Source organism: Mauremys reevesii, linkage group 19, assembly GCF_016161935.1.
Source record: "Mauremys reevesii isolate NIE-2019 linkage group 19, ASM1616193v1, whole genome shotgun sequence".
Lineage (NCBI taxonomy): Eukaryota > Metazoa > Chordata > Testudines > Geoemydidae > Mauremys > Mauremys reevesii.
The window spans coordinates 8537926-8563499 of record NC_052641.1 but is presented as its reverse complement, the minus strand read 5'-3'; the positions used below and the strand labels follow the sequence as shown (position 1 = coordinate 8563499).

At 47.5% G+C, this 25574-nt stretch overlaps 1 protein-coding gene and 1 long non-coding RNA gene across 11 annotated transcripts in view; one reads left to right on the top strand and one right to left on the bottom strand.

The window, feature by feature from the left end:
- The window catches only part of COL27A1 (collagen type XXVII alpha 1 chain), a 247087-nt gene that overhangs the window by 76647 nt on the left and 144866 nt on the right, over positions 1-25574 (bottom strand). For all 7 annotated transcript variants that reach the window (XM_039506042.1, XM_039506046.1, XM_039506043.1 and 4 more), the window contains 8 exons: positions 17962-18000; positions 17282-17335; positions 13968-14021; positions 7301-7408; positions 5277-5330; positions 2792-2845; positions 1995-2039; positions 1180-1233 (listed from right to left, as the gene is read on the bottom strand). In XM_039506042.1, the coding sequence (XP_039361976.1) occupies positions 1180-1233; positions 1995-2039; positions 2792-2845; positions 5277-5330; positions 7301-7408; positions 13968-14021; positions 17282-17335; positions 17962-18000 (462 nt within the window). The remainder of the gene's footprint in view (positions 1-1179; positions 1234-1994; positions 2040-2791; positions 2846-5276; positions 5331-7300; positions 7409-13967; positions 14022-17281; positions 17336-17961; positions 18001-25574) is intronic.
- Positions 1036-25383, top strand: LOC120386615. Of its 4 annotated transcripts, none has more exons than XR_005589800.1 (8): positions 1036-2854; positions 5297-5474; positions 12090-12943; positions 17911-17985; positions 18685-18786; positions 19833-20014; positions 24677-24779; positions 25227-25383. It is a non-coding gene; the product is annotated as an uncharacterized LOC120386615 (long non-coding RNA). The 4 variants fall into 4 exon arrangements; XR_005589801.1 differs by having other exon boundaries at positions 18665-18786; XR_005589803.1 differs by lacking the exon at positions 18685-18786.

The following is a 25574-nucleotide window of genomic DNA, read 5'->3' as shown; positions in this document are numbered from 1 at the left end:
TTCAGTGGAGTCATAGAAATGTTTGTAACCAAACCCTGAACTCATCTGGTTTCAGACGGTTGCAAACCTGAAAGAACAGGCTGGGTTTCCCAAGATTGACAAACCTTTTGGCAAAGCGGGGCTGGGTTTCAAGTGAAAACAGGGCCCATTTATGGCTTTGGGTGCAATCTATACAGGACAATCTCTGGCTACACATGGCTTTAGCCCAAAGACAGGCACAGCTCAGCGACTTGGCTGGGTTTCACTTTGAGTTTTGTTAACTGATTTGAATCTGAAACCCCAAGCAAAGCCCCATTGGGTGCACATCCCCATGGATGAGAATTGTGAGGAGTGTTTGGCATGAACCCCCATGCAAATCAGAATCCACCTACTCACTTCAACTCATATGGGGCACTGCAGACAGACTGGGGTTATTTCACCTGCTTTACATTCACAAAGGAGCATCTCCCCAGCGCTTAGGATTCTAATTCGGAGAGACCCATTACCCTTTCACATGGTGAACTTGGATTGCTGGAAAGATATCCTACTTCTGACACCAGAATAAGAAGGGACTCCCAATGTCCCAGGGTGACAGGCATATGCCATAGAGGCAGGGGGACCCCTTTCTAGCCAGGCCAAACCTGAGTGGCACTGCAACCCCATATCATAGAATATCAAGGTTGGAAGGGACCTCAGGAGGTCATCTAGTCCAACCCCCTGCTCAAAGCAGGACTAATTCCCAGACAGATTTTTACCCCCATTCCCTAAATGGCCCCCTCAAGGATTGAACTCAAAACCCTGGGTTTAGCAGCCCAATGCTCAAATCACTGAGCTATCCCTCCCCCATGCGCCAGGTCATGATACCACTCACTCAAATTTGGCCTGGCTGCCCCTCTGTTATGAGCAAGTGGCATTGTGACCTGGCACGCAGGGTCATAATGCCACTCAGGTTTGGCCCGACCGCCCTCTTGTGATGGTGGAGGGGTGGCTGGGCCAAATTTGAGTGAGTGGTGCTACAAGGTAGTTCAGTTCTTCCCTCTCCCTCCAAGGACGTGACAGAGCTGTGTTAATGTCCTGCCCTGCCTGACTCATCCCTTCCTCCGTGCACTAGCATTTCCGTTGGTCTTAGGAAACACGAACAGACAGATGCTGGAGCACCAGGAAGTAAGCATAACATGGAGAAGAACACAACTCACTTACCTCTGGTCCAGGCAGGCCCTGGAACCCTGAAGCACCCTTGACACCCATCATCCCCTAGGAAACAAGCCAATGTATTGAGGAGAGGATTAGGAGCAGAAACGTCAGGCACAGGGCCACCTAATCTGCCTCTTTAAAGAGTCAAACCCAAGACAAGAGAGTCCCACCTCAAGGCACTCAGAACACTGGGACACTATTTACCGAAGTGCCGTGGCCATTCAACAAGGGTTTCTTCCCCGGGGGGAGAGTCTCCAAGCATTAAGGAGCTTCACCACACACCTCCCCATCCCCAAAAGGCCAGTAGCAGCAGCAGCAGCATTTTGACAGATGGGTAAACTGAGGTAGAGAGCGATTGAGTGACTTGCCCAAAACTAAATGAATCAATGTCAGAGCCAGGAATAGAACCTGTATCGCTCTACTCCCCATCATGTGCTTTAATCACTATAGATCACCCATCCTCATCCAATGACAAAAGGTATCCAAGTTAGGTCCCATCCCAGCTATGGGACAGTGTCTGCTCAGGAGAGCAAAGGGGCCGAATGGAATTGGAGGGATGCTGCAGGACAGAATCAAGAGGCACTGGAGGCTCAGTATTAGACCCGTGAGATGCTTGGCTCTTTTTGCCGCCTTTGGAGTGGGAGACCCTTGTTTCACTTCACACGGGTTCAAGTCTCCCTGAGTTCTGCTTTGAGTTTGGGGTTCAAGCAACCCCCGACCTCAAAGCAAAGGCGACTACTGGGCAAGTGGAAAGAGAGGTGAGAGAGGAACCCTGGGAGGTGGTCAGAGGACAAGAGGAGCTGGTTTCTTTGCCAACTTACCTGAGCGCCAGCAGATCCTGAAGGGCCATTTCGTCCTTTCACCCCCTGAAACAGCAAAAAGCACAGACAGTGACTGAATAGCACAGAGGAGCTCAGGAAACCGTACCCTGTGCAGCAGAAAGCAGTGCTGGAGGGGAGGGGACGCCTCATGCCTGCTGGGATCCTGAACCGGGCCAGAGCACAGACTGATCAGCACCTCCTTTTGCAGGGCTGACAATGGGTCTGCTGAGTCACTGTGCCGCCAAATGGATTTCCATTCTGTACCCCCCAAAGCCAGGCCTGGGGGGAGACACTGCCCTGACTGCACTCCAACCCGAGCCAGGGGGTCTTTTCCCTTCTCTGATGTAGGCTCTTTGTTGTGAAGGGGAACTACAGTCCAACCTACCCCCTCCCCCTCCTAAAACACAAGAGAGATGCGGAACAATGGGAAAGGTTGGCCCCTTCTTTAGGAAGGAGAAAGCAACGAAGAACGGAAGGAACCTGTACCAGGGCTGCAAGCTAATTCAGCACACAGGGGCTGCACAGACGTGAAGGTGCAGAGAGGGATCAGATTTATTTTCTGAGTGACGATGAGACTTGAGCAGAATTGGCTTCATGTCAGTGAGAGGGGAGCAAAAGTCAGTATCCCTGCGACATGGCAGAATGCCTGGAGGCCATGGGGGATGCTGGAAGGCTTACTGCTGGAAGCCAGCACTTCACATTAAAGTGACTCAAAAACACAGCAGCCAGCAATGTCTTTTGCATGGATCTCATACCCACTGGGTCCCCGTGCCCAGGCTCAGAACAAGTGAACTCACCTTTGTCCCCTTTTCTCCTTTTTCCCCAGGTGGTCCGGGGTCACCCAAGAACCCCTGAAACAGGTACATTGGAGACATGAGAACCACTGTAGAACTATGAACCAGCTGGAGGCAATCAGCCCACTCCCTCTCTGAGGGCTGGTGGTTTGAATGCAATTAACATGACCCAAAGCTGGTCCATCTTAGGGCCCAGCAACAGCCTGGGTTACCCTTAGAGGCTGCCGTTAGCTTTAAAAAACGGTCTTCCAGCCTGGCGTCAGTGATGTAATTACGGTACCTCATCGTCCATAAACCACTTGTGGCTCAGTGCATGAGGGTTGCTAAATAGGTGGGATTGCGTATGTTGGAAAGGCCTGCAAGCTCTTGACAAAAGAAATTGAAGTAGAACCACGTTCAGAGTTAAGGCTGCTACCCTGGATCCTTCACGCTTAATGGGCCTGGTGGTTTGTAGGCATGGCAGGGAAAACCCGACAGGCACAGTGAAGGACACGGGGGGAGCCTTAGAATTCTGGATATTTTTGATTTTTTCCCCCCAGGGCCAAATTTTCGAAAGTGCGCTGCTCCCAATCTGCCCCCACCATGCTGAGCACTGGGAAAATCCGGCCCCGATGGCGGGGGCTGAGCACATTGAAAAATCTGGCCCTATACCTTCAAGCGGCAGCACCAAAAATCCCCCAAGTTAATCGAGTCACGACTCCTTACATGCCCCCCCGTTGAGCCCTGCAGGTCGGCAAGCGTCACTGCTGATGTACAGATGGCGACACCGACTCGAAGAGATTAGTGACAAGCTGTTCAGAAGAGGCCACTGACTCTGGGTGACTCCGTTTCTACGCGTCCAACCGGAGAGTCTTTAAGTGGCTGACTTTCAGAGACGCTCATCTCCAGCAGAAGCCAATGGGCGCTGTGAGTGCTTGGCACCTCTGAAAATCAGGTCACAGGAAGTCTCAAAATGGGCCCCAGAGAGTGGAGGCATCCTGGGAAAAATTGGGCCCACGTGACTTGCCCAAAGTGACAGAGGCAAAAAGGGGAGCTGGGATTTTAACTCAGGCCTTGCAGGCTCCCAGGCCCCTGTTCACTCCACTGGATCATGCTAACTTGTGGATCTAGAGTCAATTCCCCCTTCTTCCACAGGCCTTGGGTGAGTTTGGCCCTGGGGAACAATCTCTGTTCCTCAGTTTCCCCAGCTAGGATAATAAAACTGCCCCACTTTACAGAGGGGAAGGGATATGAAGACAACTTCATTCATGTTTGTGAGGTCATATACTGTATACTACAAGGATCAATACAAGATCTATGTATCTGAATAGAAAGAATTATTTCAGAATAATATTTTGAAGTAGTACTTTTTAAAATTTTTTTTTTTTTTTAAATATAAGGTTTGTTTTTTTTTTTTTTTTTTTTCAGACAAGACAATGTGTATGAATTGAATTGTTCTAACATATAAATCACACCAGACATGTCTATGGACCCTCTAACACAATGCAACAGGGATGGAAGCTGTTAAAACTGATGTCACAGCATTATCCAGATCATGAGCATTACTGGAAGGTAGGAGGAAGATGCTGACGCCAGTTTTCTAAAGTACTGTAAATAGGGGAATTTTCAAATGTGACTGAGAACCACAAGTCCCATTGAAAGTCAAAAGCACAAATGACAGTCAGGTGCCTAACTCCCACCGACTCAATATTCACAGGCAGAAACAGCAGGCAGGTGCCTAACTCGCATTGACATTTGGCGGGAGTTAGAAGGACATTATCAAAGGCACAACCCGCAAGTGGGTGCATCCCTCTCACTGAAAGCCAATGAGAGTTAGGCACCTGCCTTCCATGTGTGCCTTTGAAAAATCTCCTCCCAGGTGTCTAATTGATCAGGCACGGTTGAAAATTCCACACTAAATGTTTTTAGAATTAATTTTTGTTTTTAACAATCAGGGCTGACATTTCAGAAGCCACCACAGGGATTTAGATGCCCAATTATGATTAAAATGAATGGGAATTGGGTACCCAAATCCTTTAGGCAGCTTTAAAAAAATGCTGCTAAGGCCTTTGGCTTAAAAAAGAGAAAAGGAACCCAAACCAGTAGAACTCAATTTATTTTGCCTGAGGCAGGTCTACGCTTAAAACGCTGCCACTGCACCACTGGATAGCTTCCGTGAAGATGCCGACAGGAGGACTTCTCCCATCAAGTTAGTCCATTTCCCCGAGAGGTGTAGCTATGTCAGCAGGAGAATTCTCCCATTGATTTAGTGCTGTCCACACCGGGGGTTAGGTCAGTTTAACTGCGTTGCTCTAGGGCATAGATTTTTCACACCCCTGAGAGACGTACTTATACCGACCTAATTTCCTAGTATAGACCTGGCCTGAAAGAACTTTGCATGGACATTTTCCATCCAGGCTGATAAATCCGAGGTGACTCAGAGGAGCTCAAACCCCTCGACAAGGATTCCCCCTTCCCTGCTGCCCCCAGATCATTACCACCAGCTCACCTGATCTCCTTTCTCTCCAGCTGGACCTTGGTCACCCTTAAATCCCTGAGGGCCCTGGTAACGAGGAGGAAGGAATGGAAGACACAAAAGACCAGTTTATGCTCGTGAAACCTGAACTGACACAGCTTGTGTGGCAGAATGAGGCAGCAGTTCTCAAACCGCGGTGGTGATACTCACTGGGCCAAATTCAAGCCTGTGGTAAGTAGGTGCAACTCTGTTGGCTTCCCCCAAGTTGCTCCAACTTATATAGGCCACGGGCCAGTTTTTGAGCCTGGTACTTTCTCCATATTGCAGCCTCATGAGCAGGGCCAGATTAACGCTGTGGTGAACTAGGCGTGTTCACCAAATTCATAGGGAGCCCAAATGTGACCCCGTGTGCCAGGTTGCAATGCCACTCACTCTAATTTGACCTGGCCATCCTTCCGTCATGGTGAACAGCTCTCCGAGCAGCAGCCAGTCCTAGTGGCTCCATTGCATGGCCAGTCCAGTTGTGGCCAGCGTGCTGCACAGTCGTTTGTTGTTATTTGTATTAGAAGATAGCGGCTCCAAAATGTATGTTCGTCTAGGGCCCAGTGATGGGTTAATCTGACCCTGCTCATCAGACCAGTCACAATTCTCAGACTCATGAGCCAATCAGCTGTGTGAAGAGCTCACCCTGCGTTAATTCATCTGCATTCGTTTTATACCGAATGACTCCCCTCGAATGCTGAGCCCACAATCGATTCTAAAGCAGGGTTTCAGTGAAGAAATGTCATTTAGCCCTTCTGAGCTCTGAGCCCCACCCACTTCCTGGGGCTCTGCCACCACTGCAGATGCTGCACAGCTTTTCGGGCTCCCTCAAAGCAAGTCTCTTCCATATTGCTATCACTCTATACTCCCCAGCCCAATCGGTGTAGGCATTTATACAGTTCACATCACCCTGTTACCTCCCCAGTTTTGACGTGTTAATGAGACCGCCACTTCAGAGAGCCCCAAGCAGGTCAGCCACGCTCCTTTCCTGACACAGTACTGATTATAAGCAGGCAGACGTGCGTGTAATTAATTCAACGACATTGTTGCCCCTTTTGGCCGGAGCGGTTAGCCAGTACTTGTGACTTTACCAGGTTGCTTTCATCAGGAGAAGAAATTGGTGATGGAATCAGGAATTTCTTGATGCAATCCTGTTTATTTACAATGAATGTGTGCAAAGTCCTGTTTCCCCGAACACAACAGGAAGAAACAATAGGAGGCAGTTTCGTTGCTCACAATTCCAAACCTCTTTTCAGCCTGTACTCTGCCCAATAAGCTCTCTCTCTCAGCTTCCTCTTAGAGCCTGCTTTCTTGCCGGCTTTCTGCTTCTTACCCCCACCAATTTTTTATCCCTCTCCATATGCACCTCTCACAAGACCCTGAATCAAAGTTTGCACTTTCCCAAATGAAGTCAGCATGCAAGGCTAGTTAAGGGCTGTTAGTTCAAAGAATTGACAAGCACCACAAAAGAAGTCAACAGAGCTTGTGAACTAGACAAGTGGATGGAATCCAGATTCTCTCTCGTCTTTTTTCCTTTCTCCCTCCTGTAAAAACAATCTAGAAAACTAAATGCAGCAATGCAATCAAGCACTCCAGGAGTTCAGGTTGCTCCAGAGACACTAACTATGTCCTGTTGAGCATATATGCTGTTCCTCTTTCCCTTGTTAAATGTGAACCTTCAAGGCATTATTATTATTAAAGTAGTGCCTAGAAATTCCAATTATAGTTAGAGTGGGCTTTTTCTTTGTTAAAGGAGGCAAATAAGCACATCAGTAGCATCAGCTTGAGCTTGCTGGCTGCCTATGCACTATCAGCTGGGACAATGGGCACTGCCTTTACCTCTTTGTTGCAAACTATCCCATGATATCCAGCCAGAGCATCCAAAACTCTTGGCAGTTTGACTTTGAAACATGGGATCTCTCCACATTAGTGCTAAGTGTTTTGTAACTAACTGGCCCATAACCAATTCTAACGAAGTGCAAAGTGATCCTTCAAGCTAATGTCCAGGTTCTCACCTGCTCTCCTGGTAACCCAGGTGGTCCAGGCTTTCCATCCATTCCAGGAAGCCCATCTGAGCCAGGGAAACCAGCGTGTCCCAGGAAGCCCTGAAGTCCAGACTCCCCCTGCAGAGAGAAAGCAGGTGGATCAATAAGAGGCTACAGAGGAACACCACAAATGAAGCTCTATCTTACACTCCTGCCTCACCATTCAGTTCTGCTTTAGGACTCAGTAAAAATATTTGTGCGTGGAGGGAGGAAATCAGCAGCGTCCAAAGAGGTGAAGAGTTTTATTACCACTGTAAACATGGTTAAGAGCCAAGGGATGGAGGTAAAGGCAGCACAGAAAGATTAACCAAAATCCTGGTCACTATGAAACAGATGGATAGTACATTATAGTCAAATTAATTGGCTACATGACAAGAAAGGAAATGGAGGCAGGAGAATAGGAAAGAGAATAAAGGCGACATCAGGAGAAGGTCAAGCAAAGGCCTCGTCCATCTGTCTCAGCCCTAACAACTGCACCCCGCTGACCGAGCTCAGAGGCTTCTCTCTGGCAATTCCAGGGGTGCAGCAGCCTGAACAGACGCAAAGACCTGGTTACCTTCAAAGGTTGCTTCTGCAGAGCCAAGAGCAGTTGCAGTTATGATCAGTGTAACGGTAGCATGTAGGGGCCACATCGGGCTACAGCCTGTGCAAACACATAATGACAGTCCCTGCCTCAAAGAGCTGATAATCTGAACAGACAAAACAACGTCAGTGGCAGAGCAACGTTCTAGCGACTGGACTCGGCGAAACTGCTGTGCACGTGCTCGGTATGGGTCAGCCGTGCCTCCGCTCCCACTACACATGCTACCATGGCGACACTGATAATTATGCTCTCAACTCAATGAGAGCTAGTGTGCGTACATGAGCAGGGGAATCACACTCCTAGCTTGTAAGGTAGACATAGTCTCAGTAACAGTAGCACCAGGGACAGAGGAAAATCACAAATGTGAAAAACAGCAGCAGCAAAACACAATGGTCCCAAATTCTGATTCCACCCTTGGGTTTGCGCGCATTTGCAGATGTCAGGCTTTGCTGCAGAGTCTGCGCTTGCCTTTAAAAACTAGAATGAAAAACAATAAAAGTTTGTCAAGTCTGGTGTGAAGATCAACTATGCAACAGCAGGTTGCTAGGGGGAAAATACCATCTCCACAAAAACAACCAACAATGACAACAAAACAGCGGCAGCAAAGACGGGTCAGCTCGTTTCTGGGCCATCCGGGGGCTTGTCATTATAAAGCAATGCCAATCTGTTAAAATGAAGCTGGAGCCAGAGGGATAAGCCCATTCACCGCTGGCCCAGCAGTGGTTTGGCTGTCTCTCCCAGAGATTGGTTAGACCTTCCCTCCCGGTGCAGCTCATGAAATGCCAGCCTGCCACTCATCGCCAATCTCTTCTCAAGGAACGAATGAACCAATACGTGCAAAACGAAAGACAGGCCCAATCCACATCAAACCCAAATGATCCATCTGGGGGAGTCTCTCCTCAACTACAACCACAATCATATAATCCCAAGGGCTCAAGGTCACATCACTGTGGGGAAAGATTTCTCACATTCCTACCAAATAACGCTCTGAACCGCTCTGTACAGAGCATGATGCAAATTGGGACTCACCTCTTGTAATGGTACATATGCCAGGCACACCCTGCACTGGAACACGGCACTGAGGAGGGAGAGGTGTGTCCGAGATGGCAAGCGGGGAGGTGGGATATGTATGGAGGTGAATGGCATTTCTTCTTTCATGTAAATAGGATCAAAAGATGCTTGGCTCAAGTCCCAGTAGACACCTGCACTTTATTACACAATATGTTACTAAATCAGTCTGGTGGTGTCTTAGCCAAGAAGCCCTGCTGTACATTATCATCATTATTGTATCCAGAGCTCCTAGGAGTCCCAGACATGGACCAGAACTGTCATGCTCCGTGCTCTACAGACATAGCTCCAAAAGAAGGTTCCTACCCCAAAGAGTTTCCAATCTAATCTCCATGCCACCTGCACAACTGTACCCCAAAACGGTGGCATCGTTTTCCACTGGCTCTGCCCAGCGCTTGTTATTGGAACCTTGAGCTAAGGACGTGTTACCTTCCTCTGGAGTTGCAGAGCCACAGGACAGTACGAGCACAAAGCTCCACATCAAAGGTAGAACTCCACTGTTGAAACGTTCAAACCCATAGACATTGATTCAACGGCAGAGCTCAGCAGTAAGGCTGCATCCCTAAAATCAATGCAACGGCTGCCCGAGAAAAGACTCAGGAATTCAGGATTTGGTCTGTGATATGAAACCTTGTTGAGACGTCTCTGGTTTGCTGAGACTATACCCTTTGGAAAATAAACACGTCCACGTGGACAATGACAAAGAGCAGGTCCTCTACATGTGTGGGAGGCTAGTCAGTATATTCCACGTGTGTGCCACAGGAGGAGATCAACAGGTATCAGAAACAGAGGCTACATTCGAGGAACTAATGCAAGCACCAGACAAAGCTGCTCATTCAAACCTCAAACAATGCAGAGTTTTGCTTCCCTTGCAAATCTGGGTCTCTGTTCAGAGCTACACAGTGAAGGGAGCTCAGTCTCAACCCCCTAGCTGGGATGCAGACCCGCTTTTGAAGCACATCAGGGGCACAGCTGGACTCTGAGAAAAATCAACAAAGAATCCTGTGGCACCTTATAGACTAAGCATGCATTTTGCATGTGTGAACACTTCTTCTTCAGTGATGAAGAAAGGTATTCATTCACTCAAAAGAAATGGTATCAAAAAAAACTGTAGTCTCTAATATGCCACAGGATTCTTTGTTGCTTTTACAGATCCAGACTAACACGGCTACCCCTCTGATATCTGAGAAAAATGGTTCCTTTTCACTCCTGCACTAATCCCTCAGCGAACCCCCTCGCCAATCCTATTTATGCGAATGGATGAAGAATTTTTGGTACCATTTGATTAAGTTACACTGACAGCCTCCAAGGTTTACATTCTGTCTGCTTAACACGATTAGTGAAACCTTCCAGATGTTGGCAGCTGGTAAAATACACGGGAAGAACACTGTTCATGGCTACCGATTCCCCAGAGCTACCCTCCGCTGTTCTCCACAAACAGACGGGAGACATCTGGATTTACGGACCTAAAAAAGCTTTTCCATCTTGTAAAAGGTGAATCACTCTATGCCCCCTCTTTGCAAAGCCCAAACGGACCCGTGCACCAGACATCTTTGTTCAATTCCTCAGCCCGCAGTTCAAAAAAACACTGCACGGAGCGACTACTTGGACAGGGCTTGGTGAGATAAAGCGGCAACAATGCACTTAGTCAGGAGTTAAAAAAAAAAAAAAAAGGCCAACCACTTATCTGTGCTATCTAATCCCATGGGCCTTGGAGATGCTAAAACAGCTCCGGGCTCTTTGTCTCTGGGCCTCTGAGATGTCAGCGCTCTTCCAGCTTTGCTGTGCTATCTAGCAACCTCATGTTGAAAGATGCCCGGCACTGGCTCAGCAGAAGCTACAAGAATCTGCCCCCGAACTCCCCCCACGACTATGCGTTCCATATGCAGATACCTGGGAAACCACAACTGTCTCTGCCCTAAACTCTCCAGTCTGGAAAAACATTTGAGACAGGGAGGACTTGGGGCCTACTAAGGATGGGGTAAACCAGTTCAGGAAAAAGGAATCATGCCCCGCGCTTTTTCACAAAACTCAAACCAGACAAACTGCCACACCGAGGGCTTGGCTACACTTGCAGCTGTACAGCGCTGGGAGTTAAAGCTGTCTTCGTACAACTGTGTAGGGAAAGCGCTGCAGTGTGGCCACACTGACAGCTACCAGCGCTGCAGTGTGGCCACATTTGCAGCGGTGTTGGGAGTGGTGCATTATGGGCAGCTATCCCAGCGTTCAAGTGGCTGCAACGTGCTTTTCAAAAGAGGGGAGTGGGGTGTGACAGGGAGCGTGGGGGAGACAGAGAGAGTGGATTTTTGGAGCTGACACTGTGTCAAGCTCCCTGCCTTGCAAGTTCCGACCCCTTCCCCCACCTCTCTCTCATTCACTAAATGCAAATAGCCTTCTTTGTTTTTTCCCCCTCACAGACCAGATAAGCAGCTGCTCCGAAACGGACCCTCACCCCCCCTCCCAGCCCCCCGCCCGCCGCGCTGCTTCTCTTCTCAAGCAAATACTAGCTGTGGACATTCCAAAGGGATCCCCCGCCTGCCTCATTCACAGCAAACAGGAGCTGTGTTTGTTTTTTAGCTAAGCAGCTCCAGGAGCCCCGAGTTCACAACAAAACAAAGAGAGGCATCACAACAAAACAGAGTGTTATCTTTACTTAAAAGCATTATGGGAAGGTTCCGGAGGTCAGTTACAGTGTAGTAAGATTAATCACTGTTTACACTGGCACCCCAGCACCAGCGCTGTTCTCTTTATTCCTCTCGTCGAGGTGGAGTACATGCAGCATTGTAGCCAGGGAGATACAGCGCTGTATGTGCCTTGCCAGTGTGGACGGGGAGTAAGTTACAGCGCTGTAAAGCCACCACCAGCACTGTAACTCTCAAGTGTAGCCAAGGCCTGAGGTTTGAAACCAGTCAGTTCTCTCCTGGCTCTGCACGGACTTGATCTGGCTAGGATCAGTATGAGAAATATCAGCCAGCCTCATGCTTGCAAACACGAGGAGGTTTGCATAGTTTGGATCATCAGCTGAGCGCTTCTCCTAGCAAAACCTTTTAAAGTGCTAATGTTTACTTTGCAGTCTGGCTAATTCACCTTTGGCTTTGATCCCCACAGGCCCAAGAGATACCATCTTTGCCTGCATGCCTCACTAAAACAGAGAGACTGCATCTGGGGATTAACGGCGGGAATTGAGAAAGACCATCTACAGCTTCTCCAGTGGTACACAAGACTCTGAGCATTTCCAGGTTGTGCTGGGGGTGGGAGTGTTCCCTGCAGAGCTCCATGCTGCTCTGAGACACAAGCCATGAAGCACTAGCTACATCAGCAACTGGAACATAGTGACCTTGGAGAAATCAGGACAAATATATCACCCAAAAAATAACACTAAAACTCATTGAAAGGCCTGTTACTCCTCCATGGAGCTCTTTGTGGAATCCAGCTAGAAACCAAGGGAAAAAACTGCCAATGACCTAAATTTGCATGTATCAAGCTGAGAATATCTCTCCCCCTCTCCTCCTAGACATACAGGCCAGAGGAGACATCTCACTCGGAAAGCAGAAGCAAGAGGAACGGACAGCTGATTCCTCTGAAAGTGGGGGCGGGGAGGGAGAGGAGAAAAATGAATGAAAGGGAGCAGCATGGCGAAGGGAAGCAAAAGGAAACTGCGGGTAGATCAGATGTTATCACTGGGAACATTGTGGGATGAGGAAAGCTTGGGAGAGCAGAATTAAAGAGGCATCGTTACCAGACTGGTGATGCACTGCCAGAAAACAGTATAACAGGGAGGTCAGGGAAAATCTACTCTCTCTTATAACTGTGAAGGCTGTACCTGCAGCAGTTAAAGACAAAAGAGGCTTCTTGGGGGAGATGGGTGAGAACCAGGAACTGAAGAGGACAGTCACTGGGAAGAAAGAAGAGAACAATCACTGAAAGAAGTGGACAGTCACTGGGAAACGGTCGAGTGTTTGGTGAGAAGAGGCTCAGAGAAGAGGATGGTTTTTAATTCAGAAAAAAACAAACACCTTTTTGTGAACTAGGTACAGATCAAGAATGCGGGTTTCAAAGCCATCTAGGGGATTTGGACACCTGATTCCCCCTCTGTGTATTAATGGGATTTGGGTATTCAAATCCCTTAGACAGCTTTGAAAATCTCAGCTGAATTTTGCAGAGCGGTTTGCTCAGTCCCAGCTGAGAGAGTGAGGATACCTCACCCCAGCATGAATAAGGAGGAAAGAAGGACATAGGCTGGGACTGCTCCTATCTGAAGGGAGAGAGAGAGACAGGAGCAGTGGAGAGTTCGATTCAGAGTTGTCTGGAGTTAAAGCTTAGGGGAAGAGAAGGATGCTTTCCAGGATTTGCCCTAAAGATGATTGACAGAGCAGGTTTGGAATGACACACACAAGTAAATGAACAGAGCACAAACCCCAATTTCATCCACTTCCTATAGACAAGGGGTTCAGTTTTTAGTGAAGGTGTCACTTGTTGCATCTCTACTGATGCTTCTAATGAAGGTCCAGGATCGCCATCCCAGTGCTAGTACACGTATCTCTTTGAATGGGTGACGATGACTGGGGTGGTTACAGAACTCATGACAATGACAAGGACTGACCAAATCACACTGGCTCAAGCCAGTCCCGCCTTGTGCTGGAGGCGGGTGATCACTCACAGCAGAGGGGAGCAAAGGAACAAACACAAGACACAAATATCCAGCAAGGGGAATCCTGCCCTCCACCTCTTGTCCTGTCTCCAGCGAGCCAATCTCATCCCCATCTGGTATTTCAAATGAACCCACAGGCCATTCCCCCTTATTGCAGCGCAATTTGTGCATGCTCCGTATCTCCGAATCACGCCCTCTGTATGTACAGCTGCCCACCAGCAGGAGGCCAACCCTGACACTAGAATATGTCTTACTGCCCTAGCGTTTGGAAGGTCACATACCTGGACTGGGCTAACACCTACCTGAGACAGCAGCTATAGGCAGCCAGCACTTACCATATACCCCAACTGGCCTTTATCTCCTGGCTCTCCTGGATATCCGGGCGGACCCTGCACACACAGAGATCAAATCAATGCACGTTAGACTTTCCCCCAGCAAGCCCGGATCATGTTGCAGTATTGACCGTGCTGAAAGAATGTTGGGCCTTGCAGCCTTGTTTAAAGGCACCATTATAGGGGAGACAATGAACAATACACAAAGGTAAAATTGGCAATCTCAGTCACATGCTGTGTGACAGGGTGATCCTCATCACAGCTCTCTGAATGCTCGGCGGAAACTGCCCTTGTGTGCTGTTCTGCCTGTATTCCCCTGCTTTATGGCAAAGGCACCACCAAGTACTCAGCCACAGGCTGTGGCAGCAAACTCTCTCTCTATTGCTTATAATTCTCTTCTGGAGACTAGAACATAAGACGAGATGTCTTCCACCTCCTTTTCTCTCATTCCATTTGGCTTCCACAAATTTCCTGTTATACAATCCAAGTACCTTCCAAGGCATATTTATAATACAGCTTGTCAAGAGCACACCTGTCTTTTTCCCTGTCTGTGCACCAGCACTGGCAGTTACATCAGCAAGCTTAGGGACACCATTAGTTAATTGTGGCTGAATAGTCAGCAGAGAGAATGCAAGAGCACCAGAACTGACTTGGTGTAGGTCCTTTAATAAACATCACTTTAGAAAAAATCCTCCTCAGGAATGGACATAAAATATTAATACAAATAGTGTGTTGCAAGATGAAAGAAAGTTTCTTTAAGATACCTTTGGAATAGTACTTCACACCAGCCAGGTTACTGAGAGAGAGTGAAAGGGAGAGAAGGAAGGGGATATATGTTGGAGAAATTGTGGTGAAAGAGGAGATTTTATACATAGTGACAGACATGTCCAGTCACTAGGGAGTATTGGCATGCAATTCCTAACCAAATAGCACAGATTGTTGAACATTTATTACCAAATGATCATTTAGGGGTTGTCTATACATCAAAGAAAAACCCGTGGCTGGCCCGCGCCAGCCGACTCTGGCTCACGGAGCTCAGGCTGTGGAGCTGTTTCATTGTTGTGTAGACTTCTGGGCTTGGGCTGAAGACCAGGCTCTAGGACCCTGCTGAGAATACGTTCCCTTAGCAACCCTCCTTTCTAGTAGGTACAGTCACCCAACTGAAGTGAAGAATTAATCTCTCAACTGCTAGTAGCTGCCAGCGTACTGAGCAGTGACTGCCTCCCACAGGAAAAAGAAAAGCAGCCCCAAATGAAGGGAATGGTTCGAAAACCAAGTACATACACAATAGACCTGCCAAAAAGGGGACAGAAATGTGGTCACTCTATCTCATAGAACTGGAAGGGACCTTGAAGGTTATTGAGTCCAGGCCCCTGCCTTCACTAGCAGGACCAAGTACTGATTTTGCCCCAGATCCCTAAATGGCCCCCTCAAGGATTGAGGTCACAACCCTGGGTTTAGCAGGCCAATGCTCAAACCACTGAGCTATCCCTCCCCCTTTTCAGCACTCTCAGAGGAGGAGGAGGGATCCCTAGCCAGCAAGCCAGAATCTTTAGCTTAACTATTAACTTGATCCTAAAAAGTAACAAGTTTTTACTTGTTACTTGTTAACATACGACATAACAATGTCGTATGTTAATGTTTTATTGTAACTTTGCCTAAATAAAAAGTGAAAAAAACATATGGGGGCATTGTTGCTACGGAAAACTTAATGCACCAATTACATAGCCAGCAAAACAAAGAACAAACAGATACATAGATTTTGGGTTACCAGCTATTCGATACTCAGAAAAAGTACAGTCGCCGGCAAAACAACCAGCCCACCTATCCAATTTTTTTGAATTTTAATACTGGATAGAAGTGCCTGGTTTGACATGCAGGTGTAGTCAGAAGTTTCACTCAGTTTAATAAAATGACCTGAAGCAACACATCCTGGGTAGTGTAAAGAGGATCACTCTGTAATATGGTAACACACTGTTCAACAGAGATCTGATGAGATCACTGTCTAATGATTCTCTGCACAAAAGCTCACTGTTGTAATGATTATCATTTTGTCTCTTGATATGAACATGGCAACGATCTGTAAACCTAATATAACTTCACACAGACACACTCAGTCACCGTCTCAAAGTGTGGTCTCTCGAGGGGATTCAGCTTCTCCTGACTGACCCTCCTTAGTTTGCTCTCAGTCTGGCCAGTTCCTGGATCCTCATCTCCAATTAAGCCTGCCAGCCCTTTGCTCTTGCAGCCTCCTTTAGTCTCCAGGCTGTTTTCCTGGAGGCAGCCTGGCACGGGGCTGTCGCCACGTTGCCAACCCAGACCTTCCAGCAATTAATTTGGCAACTGAGCTTTGATTATCAGCAGGTAAATATGCCCAGTGGTCTGTGATGGGATGTTAGATGGGGTGGGATCTGAGTTACTACAGAGAAGTCTTTCCTGGGTGCTGGCTGGTGAGTCTTGCCCACATGCTCAGGGTTTAGCTGATCGCCATATTTGGGGTCGGGAAGGAATTTTCCTCCAGGGCAGATTGACAGAGGCCCTGGGGGTTTTTCACTTTCCTCTGCAGCGTGGGGCACGGGTCACTTGCTGGAGGATTCTCTGCAGCTTGAGGTCTTCAAACCACAGTTTGAGGACTTCAGTAGCTCAGACATAGGTCAGGGGTTTGCTACAGGAGTGGGTGGGTAAGATTCTGTGGCCTGCATTGTGCAGGAGGTCAGACTAGATGATCATAATGGTCCCTTCTGACCTGAAAGTCTATGAGCCTCCCCTTCCTTAGCTGTACTCTGCCCTTTATTGCAGACCTTGTTTCCTCAACTGGGTTCAGCTGTGGGTGCCTACACCTCCATGACTGGCAGCTGCGTGGCGTTGTGATCAAGCTGCTTGCTTGTAAACCGGAGAGACTCTCCTCTCTCCATGCTCAATATGGGGTTAGTAGGCCCCGTCTCTCTGTCTCTCACACACACGATCTTCAATGAGTGTAAATGAGCATTATTTCACTGAAGGAGCTATGCCAGCTTACGCCAGCTGAGGGGCTGGGCTGGGCTTTCAAAGAAACCTAAGGGAGTCAGGCATCCAACTTCAACTGATTTTCACCCAGCTACAACTTTTTTGAAAATCCCAGCACTGAAGTTGTAGTTATATCAAGACAAACAATTGGACAGTAACAAATGTAAAGGCAGCTCAATTGTGGGGCCTAAATTGTTCACGTGTCTCTAAACATTGCCTCTGAAAGCTTCCAATGAAAGCAGAAACGTCTGATGGGATAACTGAGGACTTGGCTTCTTCGGACATGTTTAGAGGGGATTTTTCATACTTACAGGTAATCCTGGTTTCCCTGGATGCCCCGGCAGCCCACGTGGTCCTGGATGTCTCTAGATTTAAAAAAATAAAGGCAAACGGTAACATATTTTAGAGATCAAAACTATTTGGAAAGAGACAAGACTCCAAATGGTCATACAGAAAAAATTGGAGAGACCATGTTAGAGGATTTAGAGCACAAAATTCATGCAACACATGGGGTGGAGGAATGGTATAATACAGACAAAAGGACTGTGAAGTGGGCAGAATACATGGGTTTCTTTAAAAAAAAATAAGGATTCATTTCTGACTGATTCTGAAAATGAATGGGGAGCCAGCAGAGGTTCTGGAAGTCAGAGCTTCTAAGGGGTGTAACTCTGGATTCCCATCTCTTGTTTCCGTGAACCTTCAATCCTAGGCTTAACTATGAGCCAAAAGTGCAACCCAGCCACTTTCCTGATGTACTCTGGTGGCAGTCTCCCATTTTCCTACTTTAAGGGGTCATTAAGACCATCTTGTTTGACCTCTTGCATAACACAGGGCAGAGCATTTCCCCCAATGATTCCTGGGCCAAGCCTGTCATTTCTGTTTGAGCTACGGCATATCTTTTAGAAAGACATCCAGTCTTGATTTTTTTTTTTAAATTCAGGTGCTGGAGAACCCACCACATCCCTAAGTAGACTTAACAGGAGACACTCACCGGCCAGCCTGCGTGGAGAAGCTGGTAAAATGAGGATTGCTAAAAGGAGAGGAGGGAAAAAAGAGAGAATGTAAAAAAAACCCCAAACATGCCTATTATACCAACCAAAGAATGGCACATGCTTCTGTCGCCAAGACACCAGGAGCATTACTACCCTCCTGTCAGCTTCACGATTGCTATCACATTGCATGAGAACACCCACTCAGGGTGTGTCTACACAGCAACTAGACAGCTGTGACTGACTGGTTTGGGCTCGCAGGACTCTGGCTGTGGGGCCATTTCACTGCTGTGTTGATGACCGGGCTCGGGCTGGAGCTCAGGCTCTAGGACCTGCCGAGTGGGAGTTTCCCAGAGCCCAGAAGTCTACACCACAAAGAAACTGCCCCACAGCCTGAGCTCCGTGAGCCCAAGTTGGCTGGCATGGGCCAGCCGCTGGGTTTTCTTTGCTGTGTAGACATACCCTAAAGCTGCCACTCTTCTTATGTATCAACCCGGCAGCACCCACTCTGTGCTAAGAGCTTTCCAGCTTTCCGCCCAGGCCCCGAAGAGCTCACAGTCTAAAGACAGACACAAAGAGAAAGGGTTACAACATATCAGTGCAGTGGTCAGGCAGGTGCTTGCCAAGTCTTGACAAAATAACGTTGACATGTCTCCCCCCCACTCCTCTCCCCTGCCCAATAATGCCTCATATTCATCGGTACAGGTCAGCTGCTTTCTCTGCAGGTGTCAGAGCAGATCTGGGGCTTCAGAAGGGATTTGGATGCGGAGAGAGGAGGCCTCGTGAATGAGCTCTGGAAGGCCATTCTGCTCCTAGTGGGCCGCACGGTGAGGTTGATGTGAAAAGCCGAGTCGACAGGTGGACGAGGCTGGCATTGTTGGTGGAGCAGACAGGTTGGGAGGCAACTTGAAACGAGACCAGGGAGAAGAAGTTGGTAGGGCAGAGTTATGCAGGGATTTTAAGGTGCCTTCCTGCTCTTGAATTCTCTGAATCCCCCATTCTGCTCCCAAGTTTTCTCCTTCCATTCAATCCCACCTCTCAAACCCATCTCTCCACCTTGCATTTGATGTGGTAGAAGACGGGGAGCCCGTGGAGGGATTCAAAGATGGAAGGATGATGGGAGGAGAGAAAGATGATCAGATGGATGAAAAAGATATTTTAGGGGCAGCTTTTTAAATGGACTGTAGGGAGACAAAACAGGGGTCAAGGAAGCCAGAGAGGGGGAGGTTGTAATAACTGAGACGCAAAATGATGAGGGCCTGGACTAGAGAATTTTATCCAGAGAGAGGGAGAAAGAAAAGGACAAAGCTTAGAGACATTGTGGAGGGATTTGGGTTCCCTTTGGATGTGTGAGGGAAGCAGGAGGGAGGAGTCAGAGCCAGCTCCCTCATTACAGGTCTGAGTGACGGGGAGGAGGGTGGCTCTGTCAGCGGTGATAGCGATGGAGCGAGGAAGGGGTTGAGAGGGAAGTGAAGGTGATTGGTTTCGGTTGTATGATGTTTAAGTTGACAACGTGTCGGCCCTGGGATGTCAGATTGACAGGCAGGTATGCAGGATTTGATGGCAGCGGGCAGGTTGATTTGCCATCAAATCAACTGCAGCCACATGAATGGATGAGATTGCCAGAGAAGACATACAGTGAAAAGAGCGGCGGTGAGGAGGGAGAGGATGTGTGTGTGTCGGGGGGAGGTAAGAGGCTGGGCCATGGTATGTCTCCCCAGAAGAACGGAGATGTGCTGTGTGGGGTGAGAAGAGGAGAAGCAGCAAGGGGGTGGGGTCCCATTGTGCCAGGTGCCAGTTCCTGCCCCACAGAGCCAATAACGAGATGTGAGACTCAACCTGTAGTGATTTCCTATTTTCCATTTTCTCCTAGGTGAGGAGCTACTCAAACAGAATGAAACAGCAGAACAGAGGACAACACCAAAGAGGTCTGACATGCTGCCTGTCTCTGAGCATACAGAGCCATCACTAACCAAAAGGGAAGGCAGAATACCACACAGAATGCAGATGGAACCTATGCTAACGTGGTGTCAGCTCCATCATCTTCTGTCTCTGGTGAGACTACATATAGAGGTTTACCAATCTGCTATCAGATCTAAACAAAATGCAGTTTATCCTTCTGGATCCAGAGCACCTGGGTTCAATCCCCACTGATGATGACAGGCAGATGTTAAACAGACAATAAAAATTGAATCTTATGGAGGCTAGAAAACAAAAAGATTTAATAGGCCACCCAGTCCCTAGACTGGGACCCAGAGGAAAAACTGACTGTACAGGACAGTTTCTAGTGATTTCTCCAGTTCAGAACCTCCAAAGTGATATGGCTTTGATTGCTTTTGGCGAGAAAATATCTCAGAGCCAAAGAGATCTCAGGGCCAGGAAACATCTCCTGATGTTCAGCCAACATTTTCTCTCAATTTCATCTCCTCGGTCCTTGCGCTGAACCCCACTACACTGCCCCAGATATTTCATTCAGCCCTGACTGTTCACAGCCTCCTAAGCTACTGATAGGCTTGTTTTATCCCCCACTTAGCCAAGCTGGACATATTTAGCTACTTTCATCTCACCCCATAAATCAATCCCTCCAGCCCCTTAATCATCATTTCTGTTATGCTCTGAACTTCCTCCAAGAAAGCCACCAGGATATTTCAAATCCTGTTGATTTGTTGCTTTTACCTCAAAAATATGCCACAAACATAACTTTTGGTGGTTAGTCACTAAAGTATTTTGGGGACATTGCATTTCCTCTGGATTTTAATGTGAACAGCAGCTGCTCGCCGGCATGTCACTGCGGTCCCTAGGCAGAGGGGTGATCAGCGAAGTTCCATGCACTGCCTCCCGCCCCAGCACCAGCTCCGCAGCTCCCATTGGCCAGCAACCCAAACTCCTTCCCAGACCCTGCATCCCCCGACACACCCCAACTCCCTGTCCCATCCCCGGCCTCACCCCCGAGCCCACACCCCAGCCTGAGCTACACCCCCTCCTGCAACCCAATCCTCTGCTCCAGCCCTGAGCCCGCTCCTGCACCCCAAACCCCTTGGTCCAAGCCTGAAGCCCCCTCCCATACTCTGAACCCGTTTCTGGCCCCACCCCAGAACCTAGGGAAGCCCTGAGCCTCCCCGCCCTCCAGCTGGAGCCACAAGCACCGGCTCGCCCCTCTGCGGGGGGAAGTCCCGAGCGTCTGACACCCCCCCACCCCATTGCGGCTGTCAGTGGCCCCTGACTGATTTTTTACGTGGGTCACTATGGACTCCAAACTGGAGCTGGACAGGGTTTTTTCCCCACAAGATGTGTTTTCATCAGAAAATGCAAAACAAATTCTTCACAGAACCATTATTGGTTTCAGTGAAACATTCACTAGGAAAGTTTATCAGGCCCAGGCTGGAATTTCTCTCTCTGTGTCGGTTTAACCAGAGAGACCCCAGAATAGCCAACAGCCCAGAGATTATGGCCCTCACCTGGGACATGGAAGGGCCAGGTTCAAGTCCTTGTTCCAGATCAGGCAGCACAGGGGCTTGAATTTGGGTCTTCTATTGAGCTATTCTTGGGTCAGTCTCTCTGTTTTTTCATGAAAAAATTCAAAAGCTCTCGGTTTCCTCCTGATGCAGAATGAAGCCCAATTGCTGCGGCCACAACATGTTTTGCAAAATGGAATTCTTGTTTTCCAGCCAGCCCTACTCCAAATCACCATCTGAGAGGTGCAGAAAGAAGCCAGCAACGCACTGCAGCAGGCAATACAAAATCCTGAGCGCTAATCCTGGGACCTAATGATAGCAGTAAGCCACTGCTAAAAGCCAGTCGTGTGATCTGCGTCTGTTGAGTTTTCTGACCCAGCTCAGTCTCAAAACATGACCCAATCGTTCATTCAAAATTAGAGCTGGTTGAAAAATTATCAGTGGAACAGTTTTCTATTACAAAATGTTGTTTTATCAAATTCCGAATGTTTCACAGGCATGTGTCAATTTCAATTAAATTTGAGGGAACAATTCAACACTGAAATGAAATATTTCAGTTTGACTTTCTTGGTTCGACTTTTAATGTTTCAACAAGGTCCCTTTGATGTTGATGAATAGACATTTTCTAGAGTTTTTGTTCTGCAAAAGTTTTCACTTTTCATCATGAATTGGGATGGAAACAAATTTTGAAATGTCAGAATTTCCCATAGGACAGAAATTCCATTTTCCAACCAGCTCTACTCTAAATCCAAATGACAAGAACTTTTCTCGCCTACTGATTTTCATTTATGGGCCGCTGCACTTCTGGATCATATCTCCACTGTATCTTTAAAAGAAAATTAAATTATAACATTTAAAAACAAAACAAAACACCACAAAGGAAAAGGACTGAAATATGACTGGGAACTGGGATTGTTTAGTCTGCAGAAGAGAAGAATGAGGGGGATTTGATAGCTGCTTTCAACTACCTGAAAGGGCGTTCCAAAGAGGATGGATCTAGGCTGTTCTTAGTGGTACCAGATGATAGAACAGGGGTCAGCAACCTTTCAGAAGTTCTGTGCCGAGTCTTCATTTATTCACTCTAATTTAAGGTCTCGCGTGCCAGTAATACATTTTAATGTTTTTAGAAGGTCTCTTTCTATAAGTCTATAATATATAACTAAACTATTGTTGTATGTAAAGTAAATAAGGTTTCAAAATGTTTAAGAAGCTTCATTTAAAATTAAATTAAAGTGCAGAGCCTCCCGGACCTGTGGCCAGGACCCAGGCAGTGTGAGCGCCACTGAAAATCAGCTTGTGTGCTGCCTTCGGCACGCGTGCCATAGGTTGCCTACCCCTGTGATAGAACAAGGAGCAATGGGCTCAAGTTGCAGTGGGGGAGGTCTAGGTTGGATAGTAGGAAAAAAATTTTCACTAGGAGGGTGGTGAAGCACTGGAATGGGTTACCTAGGGAGGTGGTGGAATCTCCTTCCTTAGAGGTTTTTAAGGTCAGGCTTGATGAAGCCCTGGCTGGGATGATTTAGTTGGGGATTGGTCCTGCTTTGAGCAGGGGGTTGGACTAGATGACCTCCTGAGGTCCCTTCCAACCCTGATATTCTATGATTCTATGACCTGGGAAGCTGATCTCTCAGTAGTTTTGGCCCAGCCAGAGGAATAAAAAAACTTCTAGAGAAAGCCTCATTTCCACACATTTCCAGTCCAGTTTTCTTGAAGGGCTCAGTTAGTTTGGAGAAGCATCCTAAAAACATTAGGGCACAAATTCAATCCCCCAGCCCTTTGAAAGTTCTCTCATCAGCATGAATGACAGGAACACAGGAGGGGAAAGGTCTTATTTCCTCCTCCTGTCCCCCATCCTTTTCACTTTATTCTGGTCTCCAGTGAAGACTAGCACCTGATTCTGCCAGCTCTCCCCAAGCCCCGGTCCACCACAAAGGCACAAAAGCACCTTAGTTTCCAAACAGAAACCAAACACCATTGATAGGACTGGGTCGCCATTCATTGCCAAGCTGTATACCCAGCTCCAGTCTTCAAGGCTGTGAGAAATTGCCCCCTTCCCAGATTATTCCTGGGACATACGAGGAGAGAGAAGGAGGGGAGTCTGAGAGAGCTCATTTACAAAAACAAACAAAGGTCTTTCACCATATGGAAATATTTCTAGCAATAAGCAGGGCTCTTGGGCAGATGATGGATGGATACATTTAACTAGCTCTAATGCTGCACCAGGCATTTCGGCTCCTTTAAAGTTTATCCCAAATTGATTAATGTGAGCAAATGTGCAAAATCCCTGACAGCCTGTCAAGCCAGGCTGTGGCCCACGGCAGCAGAGTCTCATTTCCCTCAGAAGCCTCTTCAGAGTTATTTTTTGGAGGCTCTGGAGGAACTGGCATGCAGCCAATGCTTTCTCCCCATGGCTTTTGAAGCAGTGAACTCAGGTGCACTGGGGGCTTGTGATGCTGTTTCGTTAAACTTCAAAAAAAAAAAAAGAAGAAGAGAGAATTGAACCCTGAATACAGGCCTCAGAAGCCAAGGGAAACTGATTGCTTTCTGCATTTTAAGCAGCTCATTGCCTCAAGGAGCTCTGGTCAGCGGAAAAGTGGAATGATTAGTGCAGACACTATCTGTGACAGAACACCAGCACTAAGAGAGGTCACATTGATGGACCAATTAGTTTGAATTCTGCCTCTTATTGTGGCTAATACAGGATGCTTCATGGGTCAGTGATACACTCCCATGCAGCAGCTAGCTAGTTCCACAATGCCACACCGAACACTGGTGCACAAAAAAAAAAAAAAAAAAAAATCCCTTCCTGACCTCTCACTGGGGACCAATGTATGCTCTGAAGCATGATAATTGATTAACTCCACCTTTATTTCAGATCAAAGTTATTAGGCTCATAAAGTTACCCAACCATAGAATTGACCCTGCTCTTTTGAGGCAGTAAATTCCTAATGGTTAACTACGTTTCATGAGGCAATATTTTCCTTTGTTCTAAATTTACCAGCCATTCATTTCCTAGCATGACCTCTTGACCTCAAGTTATGGGGCAAGGTTAAAAAGGGAGTGACTGATTTTCAGTATAACCCCGTGGACTTCTGAGTACAGCAATGCCCAGTGACTTCTCCAGTCTTCTGAAGACATTTGCAATGTCAACTATATCTTAATTCGATAAAGGAGTGTGATTGTCTTTCTAATGGAACCTACCCCTTTTGAGATGCACCTTAGTCTCTCAATTGCTTCTCTAACTTTAAATGCCTACTATTAGGTGGAAATCTTCATCCAGATGCTCTCATCTCCCCATTCCTCTTGGCTTCTAGTTCTCCACACTTTCCCAGAGGAAGCCTCAGGTTCAGAGTCCATGGACACAGGTATGTTTAGACTGGTTTTTGCCACCCTACATTTGTCCACATTGAATTCCACCAGCCAGGGTGTTGCTGGCTGAATCCAGATATAATTTCTCACCATTCATCATGGCCTTTCCCTTGTACCTAAGGCTTCAGAGGCTCCAGCACACATCTCCAACTCACTGCCAGCATCCTCCTCCAAATCATTACTAAAAATCACCTGTAAATGGTCCCAGTATATAACCATGGAGATCCCCCATTAGTAAGGAGGAAGGTCCCTGGCCTGATATATAGGGGGTCAGATGACCACAATGGTTCCTTCTGGCCTTGAAATCTAAGAATCTATGAAAAGTTCTTACTGATACAAGCAGCTGCCCATCTCAACTCTGTTGGCTATTTGGCCATTGCTTAACTAGTTTTAATCCACAGTGACACCTTAACACTCAAGTAGTGACTATTTTTTTTCCTCAGGAGTCCTGTGAGAGACTTGTCAACAAAAGGCCCTTGAACCTCACCGTGGCAGCAATCAGCCACCCATTCCTGCCAGGAGTCACACAGCCCTAGCTCATCTTGAAACAATTTAAGTGCAATTAGATATGACCGCAACCGCTTCTGATCAGTGGAAAGAACGCCCCACTCTAATAAATGGTGTCACCATCTGCTCTGGCAGCAAACATATCTATATTAGGGGCTGCATTGTGTAACATTTATCACAAGAAAACATCAGGAAGGGCCAGCCCTGTTGTCTCTTGGTAGGAGACTGCTCTCAGAGAATGGGAATAGTATAGGCAGAAATGTCTGTTTTGGGGGGAGGAGGGT